The sequence below is a fragment of the Vipera berus genome (assembly GCF_964194415.1).
Source record: "Vipera berus genome assembly, chromosome: 12".
NCBI classification, from domain to species: Eukaryota; Metazoa; Chordata; class Lepidosauria; order Squamata; family Viperidae; genus Vipera; species Vipera berus.
In genome coordinates, this window is record NC_138215.1 from 21,565,009 (window position 1) to 21,585,546 (window position 20,538).

The 20,538-nt window shown below is 45.1% G+C and overlaps 1 protein-coding gene across 4 annotated transcripts; it reads left to right on the forward strand.

Moving 5' to 3' along the window:
* Positions 1-3,128: 3,128 nt before the first annotated feature.
* On the forward strand, positions 3,129-20,043 carry WDR72 (WD repeat domain 72; the record flags this gene model as incomplete). 4 transcript variants are annotated; one of them, XM_081337117.1, is made up of 19 exons in its annotated part: positions 3,129-3,281; positions 3,553-3,659; positions 4,314-4,392; positions 5,554-5,728; positions 6,321-6,397; positions 7,491-7,610; positions 8,327-8,472; positions 8,708-8,804; positions 9,128-9,269; positions 9,915-10,139; positions 10,735-10,952; positions 11,157-11,352; positions 12,204-12,415; positions 13,852-14,663; positions 15,311-15,384; positions 16,278-16,360; positions 17,109-17,256; positions 18,699-18,824; positions 19,064-20,043. In XM_081337117.1, 19 exons carry the CDS (start codon positions 3,129-3,131, stop codon positions 19,117-19,119), a joined length of 3,246 nt encoding a protein of 1,081 aa, XP_081193243.1. In that variant the 3' UTR covers positions 19,120-20,043. The 4 variants fall into 4 exon arrangements, with proteins under 4 accessions (XP_081193243.1, XP_081193244.1, XP_081193246.1 ...); XM_081337118.1 differs by having other exon boundaries at positions 18,699-18,788; XM_081337119.1 differs by lacking the exons at positions 3,129-3,281; positions 3,553-3,659 and having other exon boundaries at positions 4,268-4,392.
* Between the last annotated feature and the right edge of the window lie 495 nt (positions 20,044-20,538).

The window sequence follows — 20,538 nt, forward strand, 5'->3', positions numbered from 1 at the left end:
GCACTCGGACTTCCCTTCTGCAGGCTACAACCTCCCCAGGGCTGAGCTGCAGAGGGAGAGAAACAGAAGCCAGCAGAGGCAAGTTTTTACTTGTTGAGCCAGAACCGGTTCTGACCTTCTTTGCAGCTCCCAGCCCACCTCGGAAGCGTGACTGGAGGCGGAGGCGGAAGGAGCAGTGGGCCCTTCCCAAGGACACCAGCTGAGCACAAGAGAGCTCTCCTCAGCTTAAGCTCTTGGACCGGATCAGAAGAGCCCCACTTTCAGGGGGGGAAACTTCATGCTGGTGAGTTGGGGGCAAAAGGATAGTGGAGGATCTCTCCTTCCTTCTCTAGCCCCACATAACCTCCTTAATCTCCAGATTTCCCATTAGCTCAGAAAGAGTCATTGGTTGCCCCTGAGCACAAGCGCAGATCAGGACAGGATAAAAGGAGGACGAGCTGCCACAGAGGCTGCTGGGGGGGGGGGAAGGAGGGGAGATGTGTGTGTGTGTGTTTGAGAGAGAGAGAGAGAGAGAGAGAACAAACCTAAAGGTCAATCTGAACACGGTCCCCAGTCCCTAGACTTGCGTAGGCTGCTCTGGGAGGGCAGAGGGGATTCCCTCCGCTTGTGGGGGGAAATGCAAAAATGTCAAAGAATGTCAGGAGCAGAGCAATGAACTGTGGTGTCCCCCTCCCTCTAGACCAGCGGTACATCTTGGAAGAAGGATGATTTTGTTTTCCTGTCCTGATGACCAATACTCTTGGGTCCTCTTGCAACAGGGGTAGGTGCTTCTGTGTGGCAGGAACCAAAGCAGGGCTGCAGTATCAAAAAAGCGGGCCAAGCACAAAGTGAGTCCAAGGTCAGAGTCCCTTTCCAGCCGTGGCTTCTGATCAAAGAGCATTTCACCACTGGCGACCATCTTGACTTGTGCTCAACTGTGTAGCTTGTTCCGTCCGTTCTTTTATAGAGCTGCCAGATCATGCTTTAGCTCCTGCCATTCAAGCAGAGGTGGACCTTCCTCTTTAGGCAAGTTTTGGGTGATCTCGCAGTGAGGTACCATTGCAGGGTCTGGATTGGATTGATACAGGTGGTTCTTTTACACTCTTGAGGCTGCTGAGCCTCTCCAGAATCTTGAGGTTGGGCGGTACAAAAACGCAATGAACAGACATGTCACCACTTCCTTCCTGATCAGAGGGAAAGTAATTGACACACCTTCATTCAAGTCGCAGTCGGCCATCAGCTTCACTGTGAATTTAGCTTCAATTATTTTGGTTTCATGGCAAACACCATCTTGGCTATGCACTTTCAGACCTGGCCAGTTCACCTCCTGTGTGATTTTGTGCAAACTCTCCCTGGGAGCCACTTTGATATTCTTTTAAAATATCGAAGTAGAATTATAAAAGAAGTGTGAGTATGAAACCTATTTTTTCAACCACTTATTCTTTTTAAATGGTTTAAAACAAATCACCCCAGGATAGTATGTATCAATAATCTGAGAATTACAACTAAAAAAACAGAAGAGGTTGTTTTACAATAGTTGGCAAAAGCCTCCCCATGCTTGACTTTTCAGCAAAGCACTTTGTGTGCAAAGGCCTTGTGTTAGTTCTGTGGGACCAGACACTGCCCTGAGGCAGAAGGAGGCCTGTGGAAACCTCTGGGAACCTGGGCGAGCATGCATTCCTTCTTGTTCTAAGGGAGGAAGTGTGCTCTTCCCCACAATTGCCGGGTCAGGTGCAACATAAACTATTTTAATTAATGATGTATCACTAAAAGACATGAGAAGACCAATTCAAAATTCCACCAACATAGAGTATTTCAATTGAATCATTGCCCTGTTGACTAATTAAGAAAATAGTTCTTGCTAAGGAATCCAGAGAAAAACCATTTCCCTCTGAGAAAGCTTCTGAGCAATCAGTCAAGAGTGGCAGCATGGAGTAGCATTTGTGATCAAAGCTGGAGAGGCTCTGGCTATGCTCCTCACATTGGTGCAGAGTGAAATTAGTCTTTCTTTTTTGAAGCAAAAGCTGTAGCAGATTCTAGCTCAGTGCCCGGCCTGGTCTCACAATCAGAGCAGGTACATGAGTGAGGGGCAGAACAGGGCACACAATCTCAGCCCGCAGCTGCTCACCGCAGGAAAAGTCCCTCCCATTTCTTCACCCCACACCTCCCCTGATTGGTTACATAGTGTCCGGTTTATTTATTTGTCTGTTTCTAAAGTTTTTTTCTGAATGGCCCTAAGCTTAGAAAGGGTATTCCAAAGAAATTTATTGAATCGAATGCTTTATTAATTTATTCATCCATTCATCACATTTATATAGACTGATTAAATAGACTGATGGTCACAGTTCTCTAAGCAGTTCACACAATACACGTACAGTGCAGTACGGATATAGCCTAGAAGAAGGTGGTGTTCAACAGGCATTTGGTTAAAACCAGCCTAGGCTGGAAAGAGAGAAGGAAGTGAGAAAGAAATTTAGCATTGCCCCACCTTGATTCTCTTGGATATAAAAGTGGGGAGAGAGGAACTCTGCCAGGCTTCCAAGAGTATGCTAATTATACCTGCAACAATAAAGTCAGTTCTGGGAGTTATGTGGACATTATTCACCAACAACCTAGCAGCCTACTTTGAACTAAACTTTTCAGACTTTTTTCAGATGGAGTCTCAGATATAACAAATTCCACTGACCATCTAGAAAGTTAAGAAAGCATGGATTACTACAATTGCAAATGGGCAGAGCAAATAAGTGACAATCTCCATTTCACTGAAGCCCAATTAAAAATAGCTGTGACTGGCTGACTCTGGTGAATTCCAGAAGATCCAAAGCTATGCACTGGGTCTCTTTTACAATCAAGCAAAATGGAACTGAATGCAGAATTGGCCCCTCTTTCTAAATCTGGGCAAGAAAAGACTGTGGAAGAGGCCAACTCTCTGATTTCTTTGTCCATTTTTAGACAAGTCAAGGTAGAAAATTATCTTATTTGGAACACTGACATTATGTTTGATTTATTGATAGTTGCCTAAGCTATGCAAAAGTCCAGATAAGGAAAGTCACAAATGAAGGATTAAAAAGCATTAACACAATGCAAAGGAAAACAGCCTAAAAAACTCCTCTCTACTTGCTGACCCTGTTTTTTCAGGCAAAGCCACTATGAGGAAATCCGTTCAGATGGTAACCCTGTGGGGAAAACAAGCCCCTCCCCACAGCATCACAGCTATCCTCATCACAGATGACCAGAGAACAATCGTCACAGGGAGTCACGAAGGCCAAGTCTGTCTTTGGGACCTGCTACCAGACCTCCAGGTGTGAAAAGTTCTCCTGGCTCCTTCCAGGGCTGCTCCCAGCACCAGCCTGGTCAGGAAAAGCTCCTCAATGAGGACTGCATCTTCCCAGGTGGAATTAGCCATTCCTTTTGGGATACCGTAACCCTATCACAGTCCGGGGAGAAGCAATTTCATTCTTCCCAGTAGAATGTTATTTTCCATTTATCTGCTCTGTAATCAAGAACATGCAATCTGTTATTGAAAAACAATCTCTTTGACTTTGTTATACAGTTAACTTTTTGCCCTTGTAGATGTCATCAAGGCAGATGCTTTTGGGGCACACGGCATCAGTGACATGTTTGGCGAAGGCAAGAGATTTTGAGAAGCAACCATACGTGGTCAGTGCTACTGAGAATGGGTCAGTCGCTTTGCATTTCCCATGACACCTCATCTATGGCAAGTTCTGAGTTGAAGGAAATAGACATGCTGTTTTGGAGCAGTAGAGATTGGTGCCTTGTGGCTTTTCTTACGAGTAATTCTTGCTAAGGTAGGCTAGGACTGGTACTAGTATCTCCAAGATTTCAGGTGAAAAAGGGGGCTAGCTGTCGAAGAGCCCTGGAAGGTGTTTTAATAAAAGACCTTTTCAGTGGGAGGCCCAAGAGGAAAGGGAAGACTGATCTTCTGTAATACAAAGAAGGGATATGAGCCTTGATCCATTCTCAAGAACACAAGAACCTTTGTGTAACCTGCCTCTGATGTGCCAGCTAATAGAAGCAAGATAGCTTGTTCAATGTCTGAGACAAAACCATTTTCTATGTTTTCTTTAAGACAGCTCATGGGGATAATGACAAAACTGTTCCTCTGTAGGTGAGGAAAGTTAACCCCTAACTATTATTTTAAAATGGATTTTATCATATTTCAATAATAACTGATTTCAGTGTAACTTACATGCTATATACTTCCTTCTGTCCTTAAATTTCAAGGTAAATCCCATGCGCTCTGTGTGCGTGTGTGTGTGTGCGTGTGCGCATGTGTGTGTATCATAGGACATCATCAATAGTTCTTTTGGCAGAGAGATGAGCATTTGGGACATTACCAGTGGACGGTGTATAGAGAATACAAGGCTTCCATTTCGGCACACAGCCATCTGTGTAAGTAGAACACATCCTTACCTCTGTTCTTTTGAGAATCATCTCTTAGCAGCTTATTCTTACACAGGGCTTGATGGTGTCTCCAGTAATTTGATGAAAAAATGTTCCAGATGTGAGAAAGGACTAAACAGAATACAGCCTGGGTTTTATACCTACATTTTTAAAAATTTGAGTAAAGGCTGTCCTTCCAGGGCACAACTAAATGAAGATCTCAGCAAATACTTAGAAGTCCATGACTTCTGGTAAGCACTGGGGGTTCACGAATGCTCCGACTGAATCTGGCATGCTGTTTCTTTTTGGGACGCCATTACCTCCATTAGCTTCTGTCTAGCACCGTGCTGAGTTGAAGCAGCTGCATTTTCTGCCTTCTTTAGCTTTGGAAGGAAGGAACCAATTGGACAAGACCGGGCCATCAACAAAGCATGCAGCTCCTGCTGCCATGGAAATGCAGCTGCGCACATCTGCAGCTCCTGCTGTGGTCTCTCTAGCAGTGGGACCATATGTTTACCTGCAAAGTGGCTGCAGGTTTGGAATTGGTCAAGAAGCCATTGGCCTCAGACAGAATCTGCAGATAGCACTGAGCAAAGTGCAACACCCTTGTTTCACTACACTAGCCTGCTTCTGTACTGCAGTGCCTGTTTAAGTGCATCAAATTTAGAATTAGAATTAGTATGCTCAGGAAACATTTATAATGGAATGCAGTCATGTGATTTGCTTGCATTGTGGGTGAGATGCAAAGAAGAGTCTCTTTTCTACTTGTGCATCATCTCTCACTTTTGTGTACTAGTGATGCTGCATTTCCATGGTACACTAGCATTTTTCTGTAGGACAAGGAGATGCAGGAAGAAGTATCCCCTACATGCATCTTTTGAACAGCACACAAAAGAGATCCACAGGACTTCCTTCATGGCTTGGAACAGTCCAGAATCAGCTCTAGGTCTAGGATGCTACTGTGAGCTGTCCAGTTGCATCATCTTAGTCAGCCACTAGAGGGCAGAATGCACTTGGCCTGATCTACCCGCCTCTGGGTTCTGCGGGTTGTTTGATGAAGGCTGTTCCCAGCTAATGTCTGGTAGGAGTCAGTCTCCGGATAACAGATGTGCTTTTTAGTGGGCTTGGGTCCTGCCAGCTAATCTCTCGTGTCTTTTTCTCTTTTTACAGTATTACCACAGCTCATTTCGCATGGCAGGAGAGGGCTGGCTGGTCTGTTGTGGGCAGTATAACGACATCCTTATTATTGATGCGATAACCCTGGTTGTGCTTCACACATTAACCTCTTCTTCCTCTTCAGACTGGATCAGCTGCATGTGTTTAGTGCGTTCTCTGAGGATTCAAGGTATATTTGCTATCAAAAGCATGCAACTTGGATGCTTCTATGGAAAGTTATCATCCATGCTTATCCATAGATAACATATGGAAGGATTGATGTAGAATTGTATTGGTATATCTATAATTTCTTTGGTGAGTGGGCGGCCACATGTCTGTTTGGAAATTATAGGAATTGGTCAGAGCTGCAGGATACAGTACAGTACTTGACAACATCATTGTCAAGAAGGCTGATGGTTTACTCCCAGAGGAACCTCCCTCCTGCTGGGAAGAAGGCTGGATTCTGTGGGACCCCTTTTCTTCTGGTCAGCACTTCTTAGGCCCTGGGACAATCAGGACTGTTGGTGCAAGGACAGTTTTGCCCGTTCTTGGGACCCTGGCATAGTGAGTGAGGGCAGAGCAAGCCTCAATTCTGAAGGATCAGAACAGGAGCTGGAAGAACCCCAAATGGGTGCAGCCACCCACAGACATGAAGCAGGACAATAGGAGGGCTCTCCTTGGAGGCCAGGCTTAGCTGCATGGGCAGGGTCATCTCGGGTGGGCAAGAGCAGCAGCACCATTTTCCTTGTGCCCCCTGCCTGTGACTTATTTCACTTTTCCAGAGGATTCTTTACTAGCCATATCTGCAGCAGGAGACCTTAAAGTCTGGGACTTGTCATCTTCGATCAGCAGGATACAGGTGAGAAGCAGCAAATATTCATGACCTGGGCCAGGTGTCTCTTTCTCTTCAGTCTGGCAATGTTGATTCAGGAGGGTTAGAAACATTCCTGTGAGTGGACATAAAGGGGCCCCAGGTGTATGGAAACTTCTGGAAAGTTCTGCATCCAGGCCCAAGCTGAATGCAAATCAAGTTTTCACCTAGAAAGGAGAGATTATAATTTGATAGCAAATTAAATTCCTGGATTTTACAGAAAAAACCCAGGTCAGGGGGTTTTTTTAAGGTCTAATTCCAATCACAGATAGATCAGAATAACTAGAAAATAATTTATCTTATAAAGAATTCCTAAGATTTGGTTGCAAATATGTTTCTGGAATAAATTTCCTAAAAGAATCCAAATCTTAAAACACATATTCTCCAAACTAGAAAATATGCACAACTTTCCAACTGTCCTAAATCAGATATTGTATGGCTTTAGGAGTAAGGCCTCACAACTGAAGGAGTGCAAAGGGGTTACTCTAGGACACGTCATGATGCACCAACATGAATTTAAGGGAAACATCAGTTAAAGTACCCGTAGTTTCTGTGCTCCCTAGACACTCCCACATGTCATCAGTCAGTCATATGGGGAAAAGTCAGTGAGGCTCCCTGGCCTTTGCTTTTTGTTTTGTGTGCTTGGTCCCTTGCCTTGGGTTTTATTTCACATAATGTGTGTGACAGGGTAGAGAGTGCCCTGGAGGTCTCCTAAAGTCCCAAACTGCCCCAGACAAGGCAGCATTGTTTAGATGTTGAAATCTTATAAGGGAACTGGCCAAGGGTTCTTATGATCCCTTAACTTTGCCATCATAGCTTGAGAGCATGCTAGAATACAAGAGAACTGAAAGGGAATAGATTGGAAAAGGAGTTCAAAATACAGCCATCCCCCTATTCTTTCCATTAAATCTGGTCAAATACCATATTTAGGAGAGGCAAATTCTTCCCTCTTAATCAAACCCATTGACCCATTGAATCAACTTTTACTTTATAGCCCAACTGCAGTGATGACTGATCATTGTATTTTTCTTTTTTTCGATTCCTCCCCCAAATAACCTTTTCTTTTTCTTTAAATGTGCAGGAGAAGCAAAACATTTTTGAAAGAGAATGCCAGCCCCTGGACTGCACACTCTGCAGCGCAATCCGATTTTGCATTTATACGGAGAGGCTTCTCCTAGCTGTATTTTCTACCTGCTGGAAGGTATTTGTTATACAGCAGTGCATGCAATATTAGGCATTTCCTTCACAAATAACTTCAAGAGCTTATCAAAATGCAGATGTTGAGTGAAAACTGAAAAATAATCATATACAAATTGTAATAGAGAATTTAATCATACAAAATGATTGTGAATAGGCTAATGTTTAATAACCAAATCAATGTGCAGACCAAACTAATGTTATTGATTTTAATACACATCTATTTTCCACAATTTGAAAAGCTAAATTAAAGCTATACCAGAATGTGAACATTCATGTTTCATTCCTTTACAGTAATAGATCCGAAGAAGAATTGTCTTGCCTTTGCAAAAAGCATCTTATTATTCTAGGTGTTTCCTTCCATGATTCTGACAACTTTATTGATTAAATAAGTTTAATTAAATGAACTGTTATGCCCTGAGCTGATGAACTGTCTGGCCAGGATGTTCCTGAACGTGCCAATGCTTTTCTCCAGTGCACTCGCTGGACCAAAAGACCACCCACCCACCCCACTCAGAAATCTTCCAGAAGGCATTCATCACACCCAGGTTTTCCACTGTTCCAAGATTCCTGAAGTGTGTCCTGCTTCCAAATTTACTTTGCTCCCATGCTCTGTAACTGCTTCCTCTGATGGGAGGGAAGCAGATGATGGGACAGGGCTCTGGCCAGAGGGATAGACATCTTTAATTCCCCCTTCCCTCTTTTTGTCTCTGGCTTCAGGTGTATGATTACTGTGATTTCTCCTTGCTGTGGACTGAGTTTAGCCCAAGCAGCCAGACCCTGGCAGGAGGGGAAATCCTCGCTGCCCACAGGTTGATCATTTGGACAGAAGACGGGCATGGCTACATCTATCAGTTGGTGAGCAGGTGAGACACACCAAGTGCAAGGGAGTTGGCAGAGCCCATGAAGCCTTTTGATGGCTTCTAAGGTCCTGACTGGGGGACCCTCCCTTTGGCCCAAGGGACTTTCAGTCAGGTAGATTCTGCCCTTGTGGGCCAGGAGGGCATATTTGTTGGGGCAATACCCAGAAGGAAGTGTTTGCTAACGGAGGAGCTTCCGTTCCCATGCATTGTCAGATCCTCCCTCTTCCCCTGTTTTTAGTGGCCTTTCACGGAGCATACAGCCATCCAAAGGAGGGGTGCTGAAAGAAACAGTTCGTCCTGTTTTACTCTCTTCTACTGAGGTGGAAGACAACAAAGTAAGTTGGCTGGATTTATAGAGACTTCACTGGGTTTCCATGAATGAGTGATTGGCGGCCATTCTCAGCCTCAGACCATTCAAATTTCTAGAGGAACACAAATGTGTAACAGAAGGTGAAATATCAATATCCCGAATGTGTGCATTTCTTAGACTGCTGTACCAATATGCAAGAAAACACAGAGAAAACTGTGTGAAGAGAGAACAAGCAGAAGTAATCTGCAAAGTGTGAATTGGGACTTGTGGGGGCCCCTCAAAGATGTTGAAGAAGTTGATTATCTGTCAGCTAACTCAATTCCTCTTCTGGGATTTTATTTTCAATAGAGTTTTTCTTACATCATGGGCTTCATAAATGAAAGGAAGGAACCCTTTTATAAGATTCTTTATTCTGGACAAGCTTCTGGGAGGATTACTTTATGGCATGTTCCTGATGTGCCTGTTTCAACTCTAGATGGCTCTCCAAAAGGTTAAAATATTTTTTATTTTAGTTTGCACTGGAAAAGGTGAAGATGGGACCTCCTAGCATAAACTCCCTTACTACTTTGCTTATTGTATTCAGAGGGTGATCTGGGTTTGGATATACATCCCTGCTAGATAACATAGGCATTGGGAAGGTAGACGGTCCATAGGGCAGTGGCTTCTCACCAGATCTTATTTTTCACAAAATAAGCCTTCTATGAGAAAACATTTGCACCATTTTGACTCTTCTGCTGGAAAAAGTGTGTAAAATATGCAGGTGACAGAAAATCTGGAGAGTAAATTCCTTCTCCTCAGGCAGAAGTAAGAGAAAAAGAAGTGCTTCTTTTCAACATCTATAGTCACCCTGTAGAGTTTTCTTCCACACCATGCAGGATGGCTTTAAAATGCTGAACTAAATTCCTGGGGAATAAAGGTCTTGCTGGCTAGTAACTAAGATGACTCAAGGCTACCTTGCAGGTTGATGGTTAGAGAAGGCCATCCAGAGGGATACTTGCACTCATGTTCTGCTTATTCTCCATCCAAAGGCTTTTGGTGGACCCAGAACACTAATCTAGAGGGACCCAACTCTCCTCAAGGATATGAACGGGGAAGATGCCATCTTTCACATCTCATTGGTTTTTCCTCTCTCCAGTGATCCCAGTAGCAGCATCCAGAACTCTGCAGGATAATTTCAACATCCACTGTCAGATAGCTAAAGGTATCCCTGATCACCCCTGGAAAGCTCCCATCACAGTTTCTACATACATTCCCAGCCTTGAGAAGCTGGTCTGCGGATGTGAAGATGGCAGAATTATCACAGTACCAGCTTTGCATGCTGCAAAGGCCAGACTGTTGGGAGAGGATTCTGTGCAGAAAGGTGAGCAGCTTTGCAGCATCTTTTTTTGACAGATATTTACAGGGGTGTCAAACTGCTGGCCCGCAGGCCGGTTGCATCATGCAGAAACCGCGCCCACCCCAGCTCCGGCAATGTGAAAAAAGTCACGATACATCGCAACATCTCATGTGAAGCCGCAAGTTTGACACCTGTGCTTTACAATAAGAAGGGGAGGCTTTGGTGCCCCTCCCTCACCTGAATAAAACCCTCCTCAACTCCCAGGTGCTTCAGGGACATGGCCATTCACTTTTTTTGGCGAGGTCCTTCTTGAATGCCAGAGCAATGGACACCCCCTCGCCCGCGCGGCAGCCATTTTATGTACCTCCCCCCATCTCCCAGGCCCAGAAAAGCCGCCTCTGGCTCCCCCGTGGTCGATCCGGGAGACCCGCTGCTTGGTTCCCCCTCTGGGAACGCGCTGTGCTGCCCACGCCTCTCGCCTGCTCCCAAGGGCCAGGAGGAGCCTCCGCCCAACCGGGCCTGCCTCGGCCACCTGGGCTGCAGAAAGGCGGCGGCGGCGGCTCCTGGCTGAACGGGAGGCTCTTTCGCTGTACTCCTGCCCGCCCGACTCTCTTCGCAGACGCCACCGCCGCGCCCCGCGTGCTGAGCGGCGCCGGCGGCAGCGGCGTGACTGCCCTTCTGGTGCTGCCCGGCCGGCCGGCGCCCTGCTGGCTGCTCTCCGGGAGCCGGGACTCCTGCGTCGTCTGGTGGGACCTCTTCACCGGGGAGGCGCTGCACCGCTTCGCGCTGGAAGCGGGTCCCGTCGCCCGCCTGCTCCTCTCGCCGGACAGCTGCAGGGTGAGTAGCGGCTCCCGAGGCGGTTCTTTGGGAGCCCAGCCAGGCGGGCGGGCTTCTGCTCCCCTCCAGGGTCGGGCAAGGTCTTGGTAAGGCGAAAGGGGGGCCGGCAGCCCTTCCTTCCCCGAGGCCGCCCGACACGTGGAGCTCTTCCCGACGTCCCTTTTGTATCCGGCCGAGAAAGTCTTCCTTGCCTTGTCTTTGCAGCGGAAAGGTCACCGCCTCGTATGCTGCCTATGCAGCGACCACTCCGTCGTAGTTTTGCACGTGCAAGAGCGCGCTTGCCTTTTGCGTGCGAGGAAACACCTTTTTCCCGTGACGGCGTTACGATGGCATCCCATGGAGAATCTGCTGGTCGTGGGGTGTGAAAATGATTCGGTCTACGTTTGGGACATTGAAACAGGTGAGGGAGGCGAGGCTGCTCCGGTTCGCCCCCCCCCCTTCTTCTGCAGCAGGCGCCCTTAGGAGCTAGTTATAATCATCGGCAGGAAAGGAACAGATGGACTCTCATCTGCCCCCTATTTTTCCTCGTACAATTCCTATTTGTGATTATTAGAGGAAGCAAAATTGGCCCCGAATAAATTTGCTTTTTGTCTCTCAGCCCCAAACCTAGACCTATTATAAATAAACTGCAGAAATATGGGTGACAATTAGATGGCAGGCAGCTATGACATCATCAAACGGCCACCAAGAGCATCAGCTCAGTTAGTGGTAAATTTATGGGCAAATAGTCATGGACTCTGAATCCTTATCTTGGTCTGTCCCAACAGAACCCAGAATTCAGTTGCAAAACTGGATGGCCACTAGAGGGCAGTGTTTCTTAGTGTTCAGTGAAGCTTAGGTAAAGGTAAAGGTCCCCCCCCCCCCCCGCACATGCATGCTAGTTGTTTCCAACTCTAGTTTCAAAGCCAAAGAGCCAGCGCTTGTCTGAGCACGGAACGCTGTTACCTTCCCACCGTAGTGGTCCCTATTTTTCTACTTGCATTTTTACGTGCTTTCAAACTGCTAGGTTGGCAGAAGCTGGGACGAGTAACAGGCGCTCACTCTGTTACTGACCCGCGAAACTACCGACCTTCTGATCGACAAGCTCAGCGTCCTAACCCACTGAGCCACCGCGTCCCTTAGTGAAGCTTACTTGTCCTGATTTGGGTTATCAGAGGATCACTGTCTATAAAAAATTGTGGCCTGATCCTGGAGAATGCAGGGAGAAGACCTGCTGCTGTGAACATCCACCTTCATTTCCCCTTTGCCTAGGAAGTCTAGAGCGCTATGAAAGTGGGGAAACAGCCAAAGCAATCCTTTCTTCCTGTGAAGATTCTGGTCTTATGGCTGACCCTCTTTATGCAGCCTTGGAAGAAGATGGCCACAGAGAGAAAGATCTGGGTGGCCCGTTGTCCAGCTCCTCGGCCTTTGGCAGTTTTTCCTGCAGCAGGCTTGCTCATCAAAGGAGGTCTTTTTCTCATCAGGTGAATAAATAGAAGGCTGCTGGGTATGTGAAGGAAAGCCTGGTTCTTTTGCGCTCCCTTTAGAAGCCTGCCCCCCTTTCTTCTCCAGGGCTCCTCTGATGACTCTTGCTCCCCCATCTTTGGAATGCCCCGTTCCAAGGACTTGATGGGTTTTAGCTACAGGTGGTGTTTGTTCTAAATCACTGTAGTGGTGGATTTCACCCATTCAAACTTGAGAAAAAGGCATCCTTTTAATTGCCCAATTGTTGAAAATGCATTACAGTACACTTATTAGCCACCTCACCCATAGAGACCTTTGCAGCCTCTCTACCTACCTGTGCAAAGTCTGGGCATTTTCAGATGTCAGTGTGCAAATAGTCATACCTTTCTATTGTGTTCTATTAGCCATCAATAAGTTTAGAGGAATGTTTTCAAATGAAAATGAAGTATTCACAAAGAAAAATCAATGGAAGCCATTGGTAAGAAAAGTGTGTTTAGCAAACAGGAAGATGCCCTTGAAAAGGCTCTATTGCTGCTGCCAATCATCCCATGAAGTCAGCCTAGGCAAGTAGTTCACAATTGTGTTATGTTTCAAGGGGTCTCGCTTCTTCCCCTCCCCCCCCCTTCAAAGAGCCCTCTTTGGGACACAGGGAAGAATGTGGGAGGAGAGGGCTTTTTCAGGAAAACATGCAACTCATCCACATCTGCAGACCTGAGGAAAAGAGCACAGGAGACCTCCAGGTTTTCCAGTGGTTTGCCTGCCTGCTCTTAGAATGGCTGGGATTCTGCATGTCTTAGAGCTAAGATTAGAATTTGCCTTGGAGACAAGCTTGTCCTTGCTTGCTTATTTGGTTTGTTTACAGGTTAAGGGTGGCCAGCTTCAGAATGCTGATTTCTGCCTCATGGAGGCTGGCAGCACTCATTGCAGAATTGCCAGAGTCCAAAGGGAAAAGTGGGGTCTTGATTGAAGGGGCTACTAGGGATTGAGGGAGGGCTCTTCATTTGACACCTGCTGCCAAGTGGATCTGCTAAGGAGAAGAGAGTTGTGTCCCCTGGAAGAGTGACGGGAGATCCTTGGACAGACTGTGCTTGTGGCCGATGACCCACATCAGCTTGGCTGCAGATGGACTGAGCCTAGAAATCCCTCTGACCAGTTAAAACTCCTCAGGCATTTCCTTTATGGCTGTTTCACTACACATTGGAAACATGTTTATGTCGTTTGGTTGTTGCTTCTCAACACTTGTTTACCATATTGATATGTCATTTATTCCTCATGTCTTTCTGTTTGGTGTTTTGCTATTTTCAATAGTGGCTTACTTTATACTTCTTTTCAAAAGTGAAATATTGGCATATTTACTGATTACATTCATTGTTACGTGACAGCCACCTGAATTGGATATAAATGTATATAAATATTTTGTTATATCAACTAAATTATTAAAACATTTATCTTTCAGTTAACTACTCTCTGCTGGGCTCAGGGGCCTTTTGCTGTTTGGCCATTGAGGGCAACATGGGACAGCATCAATGTCAACATGCTCCTTTTTGATTTGGAAAAACTGGTGGAATTGCTGTGCTCCTTTCAGGCCAATGGACTGAAGTCCTCCAATTCCTTCAGCACCCTGGACACTTTAAAGAGAGCCAGAAGCACAACAGAGAAAAGGACATTAATGTTAAAGAGAAACAGAACTGCTGGATCCCTCTCTCCAGTGGATGGGCAGGTCAGAGTGGCTAGTGAAGAACAAGACTCTGGGGAGGTGCGTATAGGTGGAACCCTGGAACAAAGTAATGGCATCAAAAGACGCAAAAAAGCAAAGAGTTCCAAGAAGATTAAAAGGCAGTCCTCGGGAAAAACCAGCCCCACTGTTGCCACAGAGGCAGCCAAACTCCTTTTGTCCTGCTTTTTCCCCTGGGGTGTGAACAGAGAGTTGGACGATCTTTGTGTTCAGTATTTAGGTATCTTGAGACTTTTATCTCCCATCTCCTTTGGACTGCTTTCAAAAGACAATTATCTTACTCTGATGTTACCAGGATGGAGCAGCCCTAATCCTCAGAAGGTGGAAGAGCAGCAGGAGGTAGTCAATCTATTTTCTAGCAAAGTGCTGCATTTACATAGTAAATACTGTAGTGTAACCCAAGAGCAAACAGACAAGAAGGATGGATGGAGAAACACTGTTACTTCTACGCAGCAAAGGCTAACTCTTGGCTATTTGTTGAGCAGGATGTCTTTAGTTCAAAGGATAATTAACAGGCCTTCAAAAAAGACCAGGTAAGACCTAGTCTAGCTTTTTCTGAAATAAAAATTGGTTTCTGTAGTTAGAAGAAACATATGGATGAACAGTTCTTGCCTATCATACATCATTCACATATATCCTGGGGTTCCTTTCTCCCCAGTCAGCTTCTGGTCAGTAGGCCTTTTCCTCTGAAAGGCTTGGGTTTATCTGCTTCCTGGGAGAAGGTGGCCTTCTGAGGCTTCCTTGCATGGTGTGCCCCACTCTCTTTCACAAAGGAAGATCTCACCAAGCACACACTGCTTCTAACTCCCCCCCCCCCCCCGCTTCAAGGACATAGTCAGCTCCTGGTTTTCACTTACTGACTTGTCTTCTTCACCATCATCATTGTAGCTTGTAATTCACCAGCTTGTTCAACCATGGCTAAACTATCCTCAACATACTTTAGAATATTGCAAGAGTCCAGCTGAGAATGAGGATTTTTCTCCTGAGTTGAGGCCTTTTCAGCTTTGTTTGCCTGCAAGATACACATTAAAGGAAGATACATGTGAGCTATCAAAGAGCTAAACTAAGTGGAATTAAATTAATAATTATATTGCGTTTACCTGCAGTCCCATAGTGACTGTTGGCACTTTTGCTATCTGTGTGAGGGTCCCTGAGAGACAAACGATTTCTTTGCTTTCAGCCTCATGAAGCGCAACAAATGGAGACCTGCAGCATCTCTGGTCTTGGATGATCTTAACCTAGAGACTTCTCCACGTGAGTCCTGGTGACACATCCACATTGGTTCCTAGGTGTATGATGAGAGGAAACCTTTCTTCCTGAAGGAAGATTCCACGGTGAAGAAAAGCCATAGGTTCCCTCAACCCTTCCAAGCCCTAAAATGTGCAGAAGCACCAGGTAGCCCAGAGGCCCTGTGGAAAACCAAGATCTGTCAGTATCTCCTTAATTTAATAATTTCAGCACATGGTACAATAGAACTGAACATTATTAAATAAAATATAAATTCTCCAATATTCTTCACAATAAAGATAAGAAATGGCCACAAATATAGGCAGGTTAAGAAAATTCCAAGACAAATAGAAGGTGCTGAAAAAATTGTAAAGGAGGACTTAAAATCATTTGGTGAGATTAATTAGATGTTTGATCTTTACAGGCTTTTGCCTCAGAGCAAAATGAAACTTCTCTTAATGCAGTTGTTTACAAAATGTTTGCTTTTTAAAATTAAGATTTCAGGAGCAATGGCAAATATAATTTATTTATTTGCTCATAGGCCAAAAATAGTAAAAGAAACACTTAGCATAGATGATACTAAGCTAAATGAAAGAAGCTATAAGGGAAAGTAGAAAGGGAAAGGCGCATGTGTGCCTGCGGGTTGGGGAGGGTTAGGAGGAGGGAGGCCCAGACTGTAGTTCTGCTTTGGAGTGACTTTGAGCCAGTCCCCAACCCTCAATCCTCCACTGCCTGCCACCTGCACTGGACCAATATGGTAGATTAGGGTCAGCATTCTTGTGCCCTTGTGAAAGGCCGTTCTTTTTTCATTTCACTTCTCATTCTTGAGCCAAGTGTCAAGGAAAGGGATCCTTTCTGGAGAAAGTTATATTCTGTAGGAACTAGATCCTAGCTGACAATGAATGTTTCTTCTGCTTCAGACATGTTGAGGTTTCCTGTTTGTGAGTCAGATAATCCTTCATTTGTCAAGCTAATTTCTTGCTGGAGAGACCAATCCATAGAGGTAAGAAAGGAGCACCATTCCAAGGGCTTAAAATCCCCCCAGGTTTCAACTGGGGGAACAGTTTTGCAGCAACTGGGTCAACAAAGTGGAAGTTAATCCTGGGTGGGGAGCTTTTCTTCTCTCCCATGCTGTGAGCCATTTCCTTTGTACAGAATTTGGCAACCACCCCCCAAGCTGCCTGATGCTTGATGTAGGAGTCCCTGGTCATGCCTCAGTGTTTACCAGGGTGCCTGCTCTGGCTGAGCCTTCAGCCTTTCAGATGAAGGGCAGCAGCTAGAAGGGGAGCTCAACAGAAGAGGCCACCGTCTGCTGGTCTTTTCCTCTAGACCCCTTCATTTGCAGAAGCACCATGTGGCTGATTCCATCTCCAAGCAGGGTACATGTGAAGCCTTGCTGGCTGGCATAGGTATCAAGACTGTTTAATTGTATATGTAAAAGCTATTTGTTGTAAGAAAAACTTTTGAAGAATTCAGGATAAACATTCTCTGCATATAGAAGAAAATATGTGCCCAGCCTTTTTCCTGATGTGCTAACTTGATAAGTGCATGGGATATTTTGGAATATTTTTCCTCCAGCACTTCCCTTCCACCCAGCATGCAGCTGGACTGTTGCTGCCAGTTGCCGTTGCTGCCAATTTAGCTCTTTTTGCTCCTTCCCTGAACTTCCCTTCTGGGGAAGCAGTGGGGCAAGGAGGCCTGCAGAACAAGTCTGTGCCAACAGAAATTTAATTCCTCTCTGTCTGTGACAGGTGATGGAGGCCACTCAGGCAACTTTGCTGGCTGAAGTGGAACAGAGCATACAGCAGAAGACCTTGGCTGGAGGCCATGGGCAAACAAATTCTACCAGACAGGGGACAGAGGGGGCCAAGAACCTACCTTTGCAGGGTACAGCTTTTGGTAAGGTTCACAGCAGTGATTTGGGGAGGAGGTACAGAGCAACCTGAGGCCTATTAGTAGGCCTATTCCTATTAAATTATGGAGGCAGAGGAGTGATGAAATCCACATTTACTACCCCTGTATTTACCTGCCTTCTGCATTAGGTAAACAGTGCCACCCCTCCCCTACCACTTCTTCAAGTTACAGCAAGAATTGCTGTCGGTTGCTCTCATACACGGCCCTAAGAGGATGTTCAGGCCTTAGATGCTGTGCCAAACCTTGTGGGTTTGAGCCTCTTCTTCCAGCAGTGGTGCTTAAAAAAGAGACCTGGTGATGGCACTGACTTGTGTCCTTGTAGGGTCCTTGTAGAATCTCTCTTCCCCCTTCCAAGGGAATGAAAGGACTGACTAGACTTGACTAGAGTTGTCCTTGATTTTTCTCAGTCAGCTGTGATTAAGACCTTTGGCCATGGACTGCGCTTCAGTCGGTGTCCATTAGAGCCATGCTTCAGATTACACTCTTTCCTGTAAAGATATACAACTCAATATAATGCTTTCTCATCCAACAACCATGGTTGCAGTCAACTTCTCTCACTTTGTCAACGCTCATTTACAAGTGCAGCTCTAACATTAGTGGTCAGGTATTAAAGAAAACGCATTGGAAGAGTCTGTAGAATTGCAGCTTATTTCACTCCTTGCAGAGAACTTAATGCAACATAAATCAGATTTGCTGTGCATTTTACACAAAATCCAATTGTCTAGGCGCCATACCAGGCATATCCCAAACCTTAGGAAGATAGATTCTAATAGGCCATCATTCAAGCCTCATGTGGAAGCCATATATTTGGGATGCCTGTGCATGGAATCTGATCCTTTAAAAATGTTCTCTTATTCCATGTACAATGTGTGCTGTGTGGAAGAGATAGTTAAGCATCCACGTAGCGTGGCAAGTTAATAATGACAGGCAATTCCTGCCGGTATTTGTGTGAACATCCCTCGCAACAAAATAATCTCTGCAATGGATTACAGTACGGTATGTGCATAGTCAGGGGAGTGATCTCTGAGGGCCTGCCTCTTTTTTTCCCTGGTCCCCTGGCATGGGGAGTCCAAGAACTGGGGGCTGGGAAGGACTGCAAGGATCATCTAGTCCAGCTGTAACCCTATAGGACCCAGCTGTGTACAGCTACTCCAATGTGAGGCTATTTTCACAGCTACTCTTCCAAATCCTGCTGGAAAACACCAAATTGGTGGCAGTGGGGAAGAAGACTTCCACTCACCTTAAAAGGTGCTGCTGCATTGGCTACTCTTTTGTAGTGGGTAACTGAACCCCACTGAGTGGAAGGAACACATGGAAGGGTATTTCTCTTTAATGTTCATTTATGTTCACATTCATTTTAATCTACTCAAGATTTGGAAGGGCGGGCTTGCTATTGAATGACTATAAGGTCTTGTAATTATTCCCAGGTACTATGGGCATGATCAAGTGTGAGAGCTGCATAACCACACCAAATGTTGAAGATAGGGAATGTTCTGCAGAGGAACTGGGGAGTCCAGGTGAGGTCCTGATCAGTGGAACCATCATGCCAGCAGGTACATACAGCTGGTTTCAGCAGCCTTTGTGTCAGATTTTGGTTGGACATCAGGAAAAATGTTATGATTGTAAGAACCATTCAAGCATGGAGCTGACTTTCTTAGAAAGTGGTAGACACTATTGGCTGGAGGTATTTAAATAGAGGCTGGGTGGCCATTGGTCAGAAAATTGTCAGAGAGCAGGTTTGTTCCTTTCAAATTAGATTATCAAAATCATAGTTCATATTATTACTCAACAGATGCAAAGAAGCCACTTCCTTGGGTGTCCAAACTGTGTTCCTGCAAGGTGTGTTAGAAGAGTGATTGAATTTCCCCATGAGAACAAAGAATTGTTGCAGACATAGAAGTGTCTTCCCTTCTTGGCTGATGCTGGCTTGGGAAGCCCTCCTGTTTTCTTCTCAGCTTACTCCTACATCTCTTCCTTCAATTAGTTAAATATACTCTGACTGTCATTGCAAGAACTTTGGAACATCAAGATTAGATTGACCCCAATCCTGCTGACCTATTGCAAACCGCTGAAGAACTGGGTATGCTTCAGGCCTTGGGGCAGGAGGTGTTTGTCAGTTGTTCGGGTTATCCTCATCAATCGCTAAAGGTTTTTATCGTTGAGTTTTTTAAGAGTTAAGACAATTTACAAAATGAACATGCCAAAAGCACATTTTATTTAAGAATGAGACTGCAAGCCTGGTATGTAAGAAGTTATAGTAGGTCTTGCACTGTCCTTGGGGTGCTTCATTCTCAGTTGTCTGTTTTCACTGCCTGTTTCAAAGGCTCCTACCCAACTTCTCAAGTACTTAGAATTTGCTTCCATGCTACACAAATTCTGTAGTTTTGAGATGGGGAAAATATCCTATTCACAACCATGTAAACTTAAATTTTTAATTTATAGTTTACTGTTCGATGGTCTTTAAAATATTGCAAGTGATTAAAAGGAGCGTAAAGAATAAATATAGCCTGTAAGGGGCCTCATGCATTCTTAATGGCAGCTGGTTAATCCAAAGTCTAGGTAGTGGATTTGAATGCTTGGAGACTAACCTCCTTGGCAAGGAAAGGCAATTTCTCCTTAGGGTAAATTATAATTCATTATTCTGTAATTAAATTAAACATCTGTGACTAACAGTATCCCAATTTGTCTGCAGGCCACTAGAGCTCCATGGCTCTTTTTTGTCTTCTGTAAGGCAGGCATTGGTGGTTAAACTGGCCAGGCATGCAGCAAAATATACCCACTTTTTATTTCTGGCCTTTCACCAAGAGGAAAAAAAATAAATAATAGATTCATGGAGGCTTAACACATTTTATCTTGTTCTGCTTGCATGTTTGTTCACTTATAAGATATATAAGCCTCCCATCTTATCACAAGATAACTCTAGGTGGTTTACAATCATAAATCATGTTCTCAAAGTATATGAGAGAAAAGACCAGGAGACAGGTTAATGGAAGTACGAGAACTGATATATTGCAAGAGAGATTTGGTGATGTCCCTGTAGAACTCTGTTTGGTGGCTTCCATCAGGATAATATTGCTAGTAGAGGGAGTGGGAAGAACCAAGGTCCATTTGTCCTTCTTTATGGAGAGCCATGAGTAAATACACGGATGCTCATTTGGCAGCCTCAGGGAGGAATAAAATTTTTTGCAAAGCAACTTTCTCCATGGGGCAACTAGCTTAGCTGCTTCTCTCTTAGACTGTGGATGTTTCCAAAGGTGTACCCATTTG